Source organism: Anomaloglossus baeobatrachus, chromosome 7 (assembly GCF_048569485.1).
Source record: "Anomaloglossus baeobatrachus isolate aAnoBae1 chromosome 7, aAnoBae1.hap1, whole genome shotgun sequence".
Taxonomy (NCBI): Eukaryota; Metazoa; Chordata; class Amphibia; order Anura; family Aromobatidae; genus Anomaloglossus; species Anomaloglossus baeobatrachus.
In genome coordinates, this window is record NC_134359.1 from 304,343,755 (window position 1) to 304,358,974 (window position 15,220).

A 15,220-nucleotide genomic window follows, 5' to 3' on the forward strand; every position below is an offset into this window, starting at 1 on the left:
AGCTCATGGAAGTCACACAAAATATTAAATATGGCTCTAATAGCCACAACTTCATTCACCAATGTTATGCCACATATCTTTGTATTAGAAGTTAATTATTTGTTTGAATTTCACATTACTTTCTGTTGGCAACAAAACTTTTGTCTTGCCAAAATCTGACCATTCTGTGTTCATTAAATGATCAATATTTCAGATTTGCAGCAACTTTATTTTCATCACCTCAACCAAATTTGGGAGGGTTTCAGATTTCAAAAGAGTAATTTATAAAACCAATGGATGAATTTAAAGTCAGGTTATAAGCTTTTATTTACATAATATGGAGAAGCGACAGAACTTCTGTCAGGGACTGTAAATAACAGGTAAGGGGAGGAGGACGGACAGGCAGGGGGCAGGAATCATTATGAATACCCCCAGCTATTGGCTGATCAGCAGCTGCTGCCAATCAAAAAGCTGCACATTTTACAAACTTTACTTCCCTGTATTTCAAAACCTATACATCGCTTTAATGGTTATTTATTGGTACAGAAAAGCTTTGATCCTGCATCTAAGAAAGCAGAGACGTGTTTTTTACTTGCGTTTTTTCCAGGATCCACATAGAAGCCGAGTGCAGCAGCATCTTCAGATGCTCAGAGGGTGGAGGTTTCATGGAATCACATCCACGTTTCTTGGACATTTACTCCGTGTTCACATGTAGTGTAAATGCTGCGTTCTTTGTGCTGTTTTTTTTGCTCAGAAATTCTGCTGTGTTTAACCATCCAAGCAAAGTGGATGTGATTTCATCAACTGTCCCGGGCATCTGCTGAATGCCCCTCACTGTCACCAGAGGGGGAGGGGAGGAGGAGGTGAGCTGTGATATCACCTATTGTGAATGGTAGAGCCTGTGTTATCTCATGTATAGAGAGGAGGGGGAGGAGGTGAGCTGTGACATCACCTATTATGAATGGTGGATCCTGTGCAATTAGCTGTATATAGAGGTGTATTCCTGCCTATGATAATAACAAAACATTTAATATGGAGAGACAAATTCTGGTCTGAAAATAACTTTGTGTCATTGATATAAGAGACGATTGTAGAAAATGAGCGGTGAATCTTTACATCACGAGGTTAACAAAGCAGATATAGGGTCTTACAAAGTGAGACGTCCCCACATGATATAGGTTACACTGTAGCATTTCTGGCCGCGGCCGTTGTATTAAAGAGTATATAGAGGATGCCATTAAAAGTAGAATTGGAGGTGGTGATCGGAGTCCCGGTGGCATTCTCAGGTGTGGAGGTCACGGTAAAGTTCCCAGGTATGGAGGTCACGGTAAAGTTCCCGGGTGTGGCGGTCATGGTAAAGTTCCCGGGTGTGGCGGTCACAGTAAAGTTCCCGGGTGTGGAGGTCACGGTGGCAATCCCGGGTGTGGAGGTCATGGTGGCAATCCCGGGTGTGGAGGTCACGGTAAAGTTCCCGGGTGTGGAGGTCACGGTGGCAATCCCGGGTGTGGCGGTCACGGTGGAATATCCCGGTGTAGTACTTGCGATCTCCGCTCCAGGCAGTGTAAAGACAATTATTATAATCAAAACAAAAATGAAAAGGAGAAGAAAGATGGCAAGTTTCTAAAACAGAGATAAAAAGAAAAGTCCATAAAGTAGAAACTCCAGCCATTGCCATACCACCACACTGCATCAGGGGGAGACGCACGGCACTGACACACTGCATCAGGGGGAGACGCACGGCACTGACACACTGCATCAGGGGGAGACGCACGGCACTGACACACTGCATCAGAGAGAGACGCACGGCACTGACACACTGCATCAGGGGGAGACGCACGGCACTGACACACTGCATCAGGGGGAGACGCACGGCACTGACACACTGCATCAGAGGGAGACGCACGGCACTGACACACTGCATCAGAGGGAGACGCACGGCACTGACACACTGCATCAGGGGGAGACGCACGGCACTGACACACTGCATCAGGGGGAGACGCACGGCACAGACACACTGCATCAGGGGGAGACGCACGGCACTGACACACTGCATCAGGGGGAGACGCACGGCACTGACACACTGCATCAGAGGGAGACGCACGGCACTGACACACTCCATCAGAGGGAGACGCACGGCACTGACACACTGCATCAGGGGGAGACGCACGGCACTGACACACTGCATCAGAGGGAGATGCACGGCACTGACACACTGCATCAGAGGGAGACGCACGGCACTGACACACTGCATCAGAGGGAGACGCACGGCACAGACACACTGCATCAGGGGGAGACGCACGGCACTGACACACTGCACCAGGGGGAGACGCACGGCACTGACACACTGCACCAGAGGGAGACGCACGGCACTGACACACAGCATCAGAGGGAGACGCACGGCACTGACACACTGCATCAGAGGGAGACGCACGGCACAGACACACTGCATCAGGGGGAGACGCACGGCACTGACACACTGCACCAGGGGGAGACGCACGGCACTGACACACTGCATCAGGGGGAGACGCAGGGCACTGACACACTGCATCAGAGGGAGACGCACAGCACAGACACACTGCATCAGGGGGAGACGCACGGCACTGACACACTGCATCAGAGGGAGACACACGGCACAGACACACTGCATCAGGGGGAGATGCACGGCACTGACACACTGCACCAGGGGGAGACGCACGGCACTGACACACTGCATCAGAGGGAGACGCACGGCACTGACACACTGCATCAGAGGGAGACGCACGGCACAGACACACTGCATCAGGGGGAGACGCACGGCACTGACACACTGCATCAGAGGGAGACGCACGGCACAGACACACTGCATCAGGGGGAGACGCACGGCACTGACACACTGCATCATAGGGAGACGCACGGCACAGACACACTGCATCAGGGGGAGACGCACGGCACTGACACACTGCATCAGAGGGAGATGCACGGCACTGACACACTGCATCAGGGGGAGACACACTGCACTGACACACTGCATCAGAGGGAGATGCATGGCACAGACACACTGCATCAGGGGGAGACGCACGGCACTGATACACTGCATCAGGGGGAGATGCACGGCACTGACACACTGCATCAGAGGGAGACACATAGAACTGACACACTGCATCAGGGGAAGACGCACAGCACTGACACATTGCATCAGGGGGAGACGCATGGCACTGACTCATTGCATCAGGGGGAACCACATGGCACTGACACACTGCATCAGGGGGAGACACACGGCACTGACACATTGCATCAGGGGGAGACGCATAGCACTGACACATTGCATCAGGGGGAGACACACGGCACTGACACACTGCATCAGGGGGAGACGCACAGCATTGACACATTCCATCAGGGGGAGACGCACAGCATTGACACATTGCATCAGGGGGAGACACACGGCACTGACACACTGCATCAGAGGGAGACGCACGGCACAGACACACTGCATCAGGGGGAGACGCACGGCACTGACACACTGCACCAGGGGGAGACGCACGGCACTGACACACTGCATCAGGGGGAGACGCACGGCACTGACACACTGCATCAGAGGGAGACGCACGGCACAGACACACTGCATCAGGGGGAGACGCACGGCACTGACACACTGCATCAGAGGGAGACACACGGCACAGACACACTGCATCAGGGGGAGATGCACGGCACTGACACACTGCACCAGGGGGAGACGCACGGCACTGACACACTGCATCAGAGGGAGACGCACGGCACTGACACACTGCATCAGAGGGAGACGCACGGCACAGACACACTGCATCAGGGGGAGACGCACGGCACTGACACACTGCATCAGAGGGAGACGCACGGCACAGACACACTGCATCAGGAGGAGACGCACGGCACTGACACACTGCATCATAGGGAGACGCACGGCACAGACACACTGCATCAGGGGGAGACGCACGGCACTGACACACTGCATCAGAGGGAGATGCACGGCACTGACACACTGCATCAGGGGGAGACACACTGCACTGACACACTGCATCAGAGGGAGATGCATGGCACAGACACACTGCATCAGGGGGAGACGCACGGCACTGATACACTGCATCAGGGGGAGATGCACGGCACTGACACACTGCATCAGAGGGAGACACATAGCACTGACACACTGCATCAGGGGAAGACGCACAGCACTGACACATTGCATCAGGGGGAGACGCATGGCACTGACTCATTGCATCAGGGGGAACCACATGGCACTGACACACTGCATCAGGGGGAGACACACGGCACTGACACATTGCATCAGGGGGAGACGCATAGCACTGACACATTGCATCAGGGGGAGACACACGGCACTGACACACTGCATCAGGGGGAGACGCACAGCATTGACACATTGCATCAGGGGGAGACGCACAGCATTGACACATTGCATCAGGGGGAGACACACGGCACTGACACACTGCATCAGGGGGAGATGCACGGCACTGACACATTGCATCAGGGAGAGACGCACAGCATTGACACACTGCATCAGGGGGAGACGCACGGCACTGACACACTGCTTCAGGGGGAGATGCATGGCACTGACACACTGCATCAGGGGGAGACGCATGGCACTGACACACTGCATCAGGGGAAGACGCACAGCACTGACACACTGCATCAGGGGGAGACGCACGGCACTGACACACTGCATCAGGGGAAGACGCACAGCACTGACACACTGCATCAGGGGGAGACGCACGGCACTGACACACTGCATCAGGGGGAGACGCACGGCACTGACACACTGCATCAGGGGGAGACGCACAGCACTGACACACTGCATCAGTGGGAGACGCACAGCATTGACACATTGCATCAGGGGGGGATCACGGCACTGACACACTGCATCAGGGGGAGACGCACAGCACTGACACACTGCATCAGGGGAAGACGCACAGCACTGACACACTGCATCAGAGGGAGACGCACGGCACTGACACACTGCATCAGGGGAAGACGCACAGCACTGACACACTGCATCAGGGGGAGACGCACGGCACTGACACACTGCATCAGGGGGAGACGCACGGCACTGACACACTGCATCAGGGGGAGACGCACAGCATTGACACATTGCATCAGGGGGAGATCATGGCACTGACACACTGCATCAGGGGGAGACGCACAGCACTGACACACTGCATCAGGGGAAGACGCACAGCACTGACACACTGCATCAGGGGGAGACACACGGCACTGACACACTGCATCAGGGGAAGTCGCACAGCACTGACACACTGCATCAGGGGGAGACGCAAGGCACTGACACACTGCATCAGGGGGAGACGCACGGCACTGACACACTGCATCAGGGGGAGACGCACAGCATTGGCACATTGCATCAGGGGGAGATCACGGCACTGACACACTGTATTGAGGGAGACGCTCGGTGTGGATGTAGGAGGTGGGCAGATTGCCTCACTCCTACTGAGTGTATATGGTGTTTTATGTATACAGTATCTATATGTATCCTAATGTGTCTTGGTTAGATTTCATCCCATTGTCTCTCAGTATATAATGTATGTCATGTGACGGATTTAGTACGGGGAAATGTTGTATTGTTACTACAGTATGTAAAGTACAAGATTGGTAAGTAGGATAGTATAGAGTTAGCTATAGATGAGCATCAGCCACGGGAATTATAATTTAGAATTTTTAAAGGTAAGAACTAGTGCAACGTAGGGAGCAAGTGAGCAGGAGGGGGCATAAGTGGTAGATAGAATGTTATGTGCAGGTGTTAGCAGCCCAGATATTGATACAATGGTTGCCTAGGACACAGAGATGGATACAGTCGTTGCCTAGGAGACGGAACACAGTGGCAGGAGCAGAGAGTTAGTGAGGCTAGAAGGAAGGTCAGTTCTGGAAGGTCAGTTCTGGAAAGGGAGTTCTGGAAGGTCAGTTCTGGAAGGTCGGTTCTGGAAGGTCAGTTCTGGAAGGTGAGTTCTGGAAGGTCGGTTCTGGAAGGTCGGTTCTGGAAGGTCAGTTCTGGAAGGTCAGTTCTGGAAGGGGAGTTCTGGAAGGTCATTTCTGGAAGGTCGGTTCTGGAAGGTCGGTTCTGGAAGGTCAGTTCTGGAAGGTGAGTTCTGGAAGGTCGGTTCTGGAAGGTCAGTTCTGGAAGGTCGGTTCTGGAAGGTCAGTTCTGGAAGGTCAGTTCTGGAAGGTCAGTTCTGGAAGGTCAGTTCTGGAAGAGGAGTTCTGGAAGGTCAGTTCTGGAAGGGGAGTTCTGGAAGGGGAGTTCTGGAAGGTCAGTTCTGGAAGGGGAGTTCTGGAAGGTCAGTTCTGGAAGGTCGGTTCTGGAAGGTCAGTTCTGGAAGGTGAGTTCTGGAAGGTCGGTTCTGGAAGGTCAGTTCTGGAAGGTCAATTCTGGAAGGTCAGTTCTGGAAGGGGAGTTCTGGAAGGTCAGTTCTGGAAGGTCAGTTCTGGAAGGTCAGTTCTGGAAGGTCAGTTCTGGAAGGTCAGTTCTGGAAGGGGAGTTCTGGAAGGTCAGTTCTGGAAGGGGAGTTCTGGAAGGTCAGTTCTGGAAGGGGAGTTCTGGAAGGGGAGTTCTGGAAGGTCAGTTCTGGAAGGGGAGTTCTGGAAGGTCAGTTCTGGAAGGGGAGTTCTGGAAGGGGAGTTCTGGAAGGTCAGTTCTGGAAGGTCAGTTCTGGAAGGTCAGTTCTGGATGGGGAGCTCTGGAAGGTCAGTTCTGGAAGGTCAGTTCTGGAAGGGGAGTTCTGGAAGGGGAGTTCTAGAAGGGGAGTTCTAGAAGGGGAGTTCTGGAAGGTCAGCTCTGGAAGGTCAGTTCTGGAAGGTCAGTTCTGGAAGGTCGGTTCTTGAAGGTGAGTTCTGGAAGGTGAGTTCTGGAAGGTGAGTTCTGGAAGGTCAGTTCTGGAAGGTAAGTTATGGAAGGGGAGTTCTGGAAGGGGAGTTCTGGAAGGTCAGTTCTGGAAGGGGAGTTCTGGAAGGGGAGTTCTGGAAGGGGAGTTCTGGAAGGTCAGTTCTGGAAGGTCAGTTCTGGAAGGGGAGTTCTAGAAGGGGAGTTCTGGAAGGTCAGCTCTGGAAGGTCAGTTCTGGAAGGTCAGTTCTGGAAGGTCGGTTCTGGAAGGTCAGTTCTAGAAGGGGAGTTCTGGAAGGTCAGTTCTGGAAGGGGAGTTCTGGAAGGTCAGTTCTGGATGAGGAGCTCTGGAAGGTCAGTTCTGGAAGGGGAGTTCTGGAAGGAGAGTTCTGGAAGGGGAGTTCTGGAAGGTCAGTTCTGGAAGGGGAGTTCTGGAAGGTCAGTTCTGGATGGGGAGCTCTGGAAGGTCAGTTCTGGAAGGTCAGTTCTGGAAGGGGAGTTCTGGAAGGGGAGTTCTGGAAGGTCAGTTCTGGAAGGGGAGTTCTGGAAGGGGAGTTCTGGAAGGTCAGTTCTGGAAGGAGAGTTCTGGAAGGTGAGTTCTGGAAGGTCAGTTCTGGAAGGTCAGTTCTGGAAGGTCAGTTCTGGAAGGGGAGTTCTGCAGAGAGGTTCCTGGCACAACGAGCTCTGTATCAGGGTCTGCCCAGGCCTCAGGAGGAATCCTCCATTGTGTCCAAAAAACATGGCTGCAAGAGACAGGAAACACAGGAGTCAGACTCAGCCGCTGGAGGGATATTAACCAGAGAGATGGCGGGACAGAAGGTGACTCCATAGAGCAGCGGCAGCAGAACGGGAGAACACAGGAGGAAAGCGGCCATGTCTGTCGGGGAAAGTTTCTTATGACGGTATCTATCATGAAGATTATGCGCCAAATAGAGAAGATGAATTTTGTGTCAAAAGGAAAATTGTTTCTGTGATGTGTTACCCAACTACGTCTACGACAATGACCGGCGACGGGGAGGTGAAGACGCAAGTAGGTGTCGCACTCCCGGCCGCGGAGGAACAAATGCACCACCCCAGACTGAGGAAGGAGCCCTGCGGTCATCACCTTGGACTCTACATGGGAAAGTGCCGCTTATAAACCCAGGAGATATTTTCACTTTGCAGTCGGTGGCACGGCTCGTATAATGCTTTATTACAAATAATTTTCCATTTTTACTTACTGGGATCCTGTATCTTCGAGCTGTAAAAGAAAAAACGTGAAAATCAAACTTGGAAGACACAAATGTCAAATCCTAATTCTCGGAAATGCTTCATGTGCCCCCCCCCCCACACACACACACACCCACACCCCCACACGCACACACACCCCCACACACACACACCCACACCCCCACACACACACACACCCACACCCCCACACGCACACACCCCCCCCACACACACACCCCCTCACCCCGGTAGAAAAAGTGAAAGTAAATTCCTGAAATGTTTCAGAAATATACAAAAATGAAAGGTCCGATAAGGACAATAAATCACCTGAAATCTTAACCTTTCTGGTGCCACCATCGCCCCGGTACAAGCATCTGCACAGATTCCACCGTGTGTTATTAGGATAAAATAACGGTGGAGACCGGTCTGACCGTCCGGTTGCTATCGATACATTGTAACAACAGTCTTATAGATGAGGTCCATAGTAATCAGTCTGTCTCGTTTTACTCCCTAGTATTTAGCAGAACCCACTGGTGCCCAGACTTGTCCATTGCTTCCTTAGGAAGCCATTGATCTCATGGGATCTGACCGGTGAGTTCTCCTAGTAATTTGCAGAAGTCGGGCACACAATATGGCAGCAGATCAGTGGAAATAGAAATTGGAAAGTCTGGAGATTTCTACTTACTGTGACGTTTGATCGAAGTTCTCAGATTCTGCAATTCTTGCTTCTTGGTGTGTCTGTCATTGGCGAGTAAGAGATCACTGGCCAGTCTGCCTATACTGGACTGCTCCTTCAGGATTCGGGTCTTCTGCTTCTCACTTCTGTTCTCCACATGGTCCATCACCACAATCACTTTCTCCTTTCCTGCACAAACCACAGAAACACTGAGGATGACCTGGATCTTCTACCACCGAGGTCCTGATCTTTATGATGGTGATAAATACCTCCACAACTTACCCAATGCCCTAGATAGCACCCGTAGCTCATCATCGTACAGGCTGTCCGTCACGTCGGTCACATTGAGCCGTCCTCTTCTCTTGCTGTGATACAGGATGGCGAAGGAGCATTCGGAGACGCGTTTGTCAAAATGACTCCAGGTGTTGGTGATGGTCACCGGACGCACGTCTTGTACCCCAGATACAGACTTCACCTCATGTATCAACCACTGGTAACTTGTCGGATCCTCTCTCGAAAATATTCCGACCACTACACCATTAACACACGGCATCTTTTTAGGTATGGGATCTCCTGTAAAGTCAAGAAATAGTGGAGGCATTGAGTCATAATCATCACGGGGATAAGTCCGAAAACCCCTATGCTATCTACGTCCTGATGGTACCTGAAAATGGAGCCTTATCAAAGAAGCTCCAGCAAATATGATAACAGTGCCCTTCAACCCAGATTACAATATACAACAAGCAGCTGCGACTACAGGACTACTCCCCAGACAGCGATGAGTCCAAACCACTCAGCCATAGATTCCAGCTGGAAGGATACAAATCAATAATTCCAATGATCGGGGAGAAGATGAGCGTCCATTGAATGCCGCACTCCTCCTGGCATCACTGCATTGTACAAGTCATTGTAATGCTTCAGCATTCAATCCCTTGGCTCTGTGATTGGTGGTCGGCTTGTCTGTCCACTGAGCCACAGCAGATACATCTTTTCTATGGGGGTTTATTGTCTGTTATCCTTTTTTTAGTTTTAGGTTATCAGGTGTTTCCAATTGTCTGTCCTATCACCGTTTCGGTGTGAATATACAGTATATACCTTCCCTCTGCTAGTGTTTCCTGATGGTGATATGTACCGCCCCAGTGCCAGCAGCCGGGCTACCGCTGCTGCTCGGATCCGGATCCGCGGTGGCTCGAGGGGTCTCGCCGCCACTCGATTAAAAGAGGGGGGAGATATGTAAAGGGTTTTTTTGGAAAGTTCGTGAAGCCACCCATGGTGTGTGGTAATGTGAGGGACCACCGCTGCCGTTGGGGAGCCCGGTGACGATGGTGTGGCAGCCTGATGTTTAACCCCTCCGTAGGTAGGGGGTTCATGTCCTGGGGCCCGTTGATGGTGGGATGGTAGTTAGGTGTGCAATTGGGAATAGGAACAGGGGTTTCCAATGTACTCACTCAGTCCTGGAATAACTACACCGACAGCTTGTAAACCAGATTTCTGGGCACCACTGCAGCTGGTAGGGAGCACGCTTGGGTCCGTGCCCTAGGTGTTGCTGTTAGCCTGTGGCACTGTCCTTGGCACCTTTGTCTCTGTTGGACCCGTGGGTATAAAACCCTTCGGGTCCCGCTCACCCGTATGGCTAATGGAGTGAGCTTGCTCTCAGGGTTCATGAGTAGGATTTCTTTGGATTGTAGTGGCAAAGTCCTATCCCATCGGTGCGCTAGTACAACAAATTACCGGAACGCGTGAAGCTACTTTCCGGCCTGGGGTCCACGTACCCTGTCGTGCCCTGGCCCCTGCCTGGTGAAAGCTCAAGGCCACCGGCCGCCCTCCTCGGCAGTCCATGCCCCTTGACACTGTCCCCTGCGACCGGGGTTCCAGCTCCTACCAGGCCCGGACCAACGTCTGCCACCTAGTACTCAGGAGCCCTGCTCTGTGACCTCTCCCTCCCAGAGAGTCACTTCACCTCCACTCCTCTGCTCAACTCTCTCTCAACTCCACTGCTCAACTGTCACTGTCCTCACTCTTCCCTTACCAGCCCCCCATGTGGGCGGCCCTATTCCCTTCAGGCCCCCCAAATGGAGTGTCTGGTAGGTTAAAGTGGGAAGTGTTCCTAGGATTTTGATTGGCTAAGCTGTTAGCAACACCAAAGAACCAGGATCCATAACTAAGGAGAGTGGATACTGTGCAGAAGGGCAGGTTGCAGAATACCTGTGACGACCTGATAGGCCAGGGCATCACAGATATTCTCATTTGTCTGTCCTAACACATTTTGGGTGTGGATATACAGATCTGGCAAAAATAAAGAGTCCTCTGCACAATTGTCAGTTTTTCAGATTTTTCTCTTTATATTTCTGAGTAAAATGTAAATTCCTCTTTTATTCTATAATCTACTGACGACGTCTCCGAATTTCCAAGCAATACATTTTTATTTATTTTCTGAAAATGAGAAATGGTGAAAATAACAGAACAATGCATGGTTTTCACCTCAAATAATGCAAAGAAAACAAGTTCATAATCATTTAGAAACAATATAATAATGTTTTATCTCAGGAAGATTCCGAAATCAATATTTTGTGAAATAACCATGATGTTTAATCCCAGCTTTCCTGCGTCTTGGCCGCTTTCCACCAGTCTTCACACGGCTTTTGGGTGACCTTATGCTACTCCTTGTGCAAAAATGTAGGCAGTTCTTCTTTGATGGCTTGTGACTATCCATCTTCCTCTTGATTACATTCCAGAGGTTTTCAATGGGGTTCAGGTCTGGAGATTGGGCTGGCCATGACAGGGTTTTGATGTGGTGGTCCTTCATCCACAAATTAATTGACCTAGCTGTGTGGCTTGGCGCATTGTCCTGCTGGAAAAACCAGTCCTCAGAGTTGGGGAACATTGCCTGAGCAGAAGGAAGCAGCTGTTTTTCCAAGATAATCTTGTATGTGGCTTGACTCATATGTCCTTTGCAAAGTTTAATCCGCACAAGTCCTGCTTTGCTGAAGCATCCCCAGATCATCACCGATCCTCCACCAAATTTCACAGTGGGTGCAAGATACTGTGGCTTGTATGCCTCTCCGGGTCTCCGTCTAACCATTAGACAACCAGGTGTTGGGCAAAGCTGAAAAGGGCAAAGCGCCATGCCACACAGCTAGGTCAATCAATGTGTGGATGAAGGGCCAGCCCAATCTGCAGACCTGAACCCCATTGAAAACCTCTGGAATGTAATCAAGAGGAAGATGGATAGTCACAAGCCATCAAAGAAGAACTGCTTACATGTTTTGCCAGAGCTGTTTATCCACACCCAAAATGTGATAGAACAGACAAATGAGAATATCACCCGCAGGAGGAAGGTATATATATCCACACCCAAAATGTGATAGGACAGACAAATGAGAATATTACCAGCTGGAAATACCAGCAGGGGAAGGTATATATATCCACACCCAAAATGTGATAGAACAGACAAATGAGAATATCACCCGCAGGAGGAAGGTATATATATCCACACCCAAAATGTGACAGGACAGACAAATGAGAATATCACCCGCAGGAGGAAGGTATATATATCCACACCCAAAATGTGATAGAACAGACAAATGAGAATATCACCCGCAGGAGGAAGGTATATATATCCACACCCAAAATGTGATAGAACAGACAAATGAGAATATCACCCGCAGGAGGAAGGTATATATATCCACACCCAAAATGTGACAGGACAGACAAATGAGAATATCACCCGCAGGAGGAAGGTATATATATCCACACCCAAAATGTGACAGGACAGACAAATGAGAATATCACCAGCTGGAAATGCCAGCAGGGGAAGGTATATATATCCACACCCAAAATGTGATAGAACAGACAAATGAGAATATCACCCGCAGGAGGAAGGTATATATATCCACACCCAAAATGTGACAGGACAGACAAATGAGAATATCACCAGCTGGAAATACCAGCAGAGGGAAGGAATATATATTCACACCCAAAAGGTGATAGAACAAATAATTGGATTACAATTTGAAACCCCTGATAACCTAAAACTGAAAAAAGGATAATAGACAATAAACCTCTGGAATGTAATCAAGAGGAAGATGTGAGTTAGTTGTCAGTGAGCGCAGGTAACGAGGGGCATCGGATGTAAAATGCTGTCTAGTCCTGGGACTGAGCTCTTCTCTGGGAGCCTTGAAAGGAAGCCACAATGAGAAACATTTCATAACTCTTCTTCCTCAATTGGTGGTGTAAGTAGCCACAGCTTCTTTCAAGGACGGGTGACTTCTTCCGGTTCCCAGGGTACGTCTGAGCTTCTCACCCTACACACACTGGACTCTTACCCACTAATGGACAATCCTACACTTTTTACCCAATATTTTGACTCTAGTGGCTCTGACTCCAGACCTCTTTCTCTGTCTCATTGTGGCATGAGGCTGGGTAGTCAAACATTCTGGGATCAGATACCAAGGGAGCATGTAATGGACTAAGGGGATAGATGAAAGCGGAGTAAAGTCACAGGCCTGGGTCAGAATACCAGGAGGATAGAGGATCAGAGCAAAGGACAAGGCAAACGGATGGTCAGAGGAGGTCCAAGGTCCACCAGCAATAGATCAGAAGACGAACAGAGCCCGCATGCACTAATGGGCGAAACTATGACAAGCAGAGATCAGGACTGACTGCTCAGCTAAATAGCTGGGCAGTCACTGAGAACAGGGAACACCTGAAGAAGCCCAGCACCCCTAATGTGGCCCCTAAAGAGCGTTAGCTGCATGTTCCCCAGTCTCACATCCGTCATCCGCACGATTAACCCCTGACTTAAGCGGGCTTTACACACTGCGATATCGGTCCCCATCTGTTGCGCGACACGGGCAAATCGCTGCCTGTGCCGCACAACATCGCCCAGACCCGTCACACATACTTACCTGCCCGGCGACGTCGCTGTGACCGTCAAACCGCCTCCTTTCTAAGGGGGCGGTCCGTGCGGCGTCACAGCGACGTCACTGAGCGGCCGCCCAATAGCAGCGGAGGGGCGGAGCTGAGCGGGACGTAACATCCCGCCCACCTCCTTCCTTCCGCATAGCGTCCAGGAGGCAGGTAAGGAGAGGTTCCTCGTTCCTGCGGTGTCACACTGAGCGATGTGTGCTGCCGCAGGAGCGACGAACAACTTCGTTACTGCTGCAGTAACAATTTTTGAGAATGGACCCCCATGTCACCGATGAGCGATTTTGCACGTTTTTGCAACGCTGCAAAATCGCTTATCGGTGTCACACGCAGCAACATCGCTAATGCGGCCGGATGTGCGTCACCAATTCCGTGACCCCAATGACTTTGCATTAGCGATGTCACAGCGTGTAAAGCCCCCTTAACTTTGTCTGCTTCAGTGGTTGCATTCTCGGGACCCAGAATAAAGTAAGGGACAGGATGAAGTATTAACACATAAACAATTGCAGGAGCGCATAGTCTGCATTGTAGGTAAGAAATGGCAGATGTTTGGGATGTAAAGAACGTGACCTCCTCCGACTCTGCTCTCACCTCCGGCAGGAAAAGATAACGGGAAAGATCTGGCACAAAGAAGAAACAACACCCAACATTCCGAAGGAAATCACACATCATTAACTCCTTCCTGACCGCTCTCAGATTCTGCTCTGTCATTTTCTGTTTCTCTTTTTCTTCCAAAAGCCAAAACTTTTAATTGTTTTTCCGAAATAAAATTCCATCGGAGAATAAATGGTGAAAATGACTGTAATAATGCTTGTGGTGTTTGGGTTTTGATTTTCCTACGTCTATTATATATATATATACATATACATAATCTATAATGGCGCTATATAAATGAAACATTAGAAATAATTGTTTGGTAGGAGTGCGTTGACCAAAAAATGGTAATTCTGTTTGTTTTTCGTGTCTAATGTACAATTCATATATTTTATATTTATATAGATTGGTCTTTTATGGACCCGACAATGTCAAATATGTATATTTTTTTATTTCTTTGTTTGTATTGTCACTTAGGTGACGTGGACCTTTATCCTTTGATCGCCTGTACTATACACTGCGACACTACAACATTGACACTGAACTGACATTTCAATATGAATCCACCCGCTGAATAAAATGAAAAAAAAAAAATAGGACGCAGCGCACACTGGAAACGCGTCAGTTGCTTATGTCTACCTTGTGGGGCTCTTCACTTACAGTGTGTTTCAGGTGTGCGTTACAATACATCCACAGGTGCGTCTCTAATTAACTCAGATGTTGCCAATCAACCTATCAGAAGCTTCCAAAGACATGACATCATCATATGGGCGGTCCTATATTGTTTAAAGGCACAGTACTCAGTGTGTGAAAATTTCTGACTTTGCAGAAATAAAAAGCATGAAAACATTCTCTCTCTCTCTCTCTCTCTCATTATTCCGGCATTTGGCAAATAGAAATAATTTTGGGTCCTCATCAACCGAAAATGGGAAAGATTTATTCTGATTTCATGTCAGATAGTGAGAAAAATCTGCAGATGT

The 15,220-nt window shown here is 50.0% G+C and overlaps 1 protein-coding gene across 1 annotated transcript in view; it reads right to left on the bottom strand.

Annotated features, from left to right (window-relative positions):
* Window positions 1-294: 294 nt before the first annotated feature.
* Window positions 295-15,220, bottom strand: part of LOC142246565 (uncharacterized) — a 70,139-nt gene continuing 55,213 nt past the window's right edge. Inside the window, exons 2-5 of the mRNA XM_075319632.1 lie at window positions 9,003-9,293; window positions 8,730-8,909; window positions 8,056-8,075; window positions 295-1,599 (exon numbers count right to left, since the gene is read on the bottom strand). Coding sequence (XP_075175747.1) covers window positions 1,159-1,599; window positions 8,056-8,075; window positions 8,730-8,909; window positions 9,003-9,273 — 912 coding nt within the window. The 5' untranslated portion in view covers window positions 9,274-9,293 and the 3' untranslated portion in view covers window positions 295-1,158. The remainder of the gene's footprint in view (window positions 1,600-8,055; window positions 8,076-8,729; window positions 8,910-9,002; window positions 9,294-15,220) is intronic.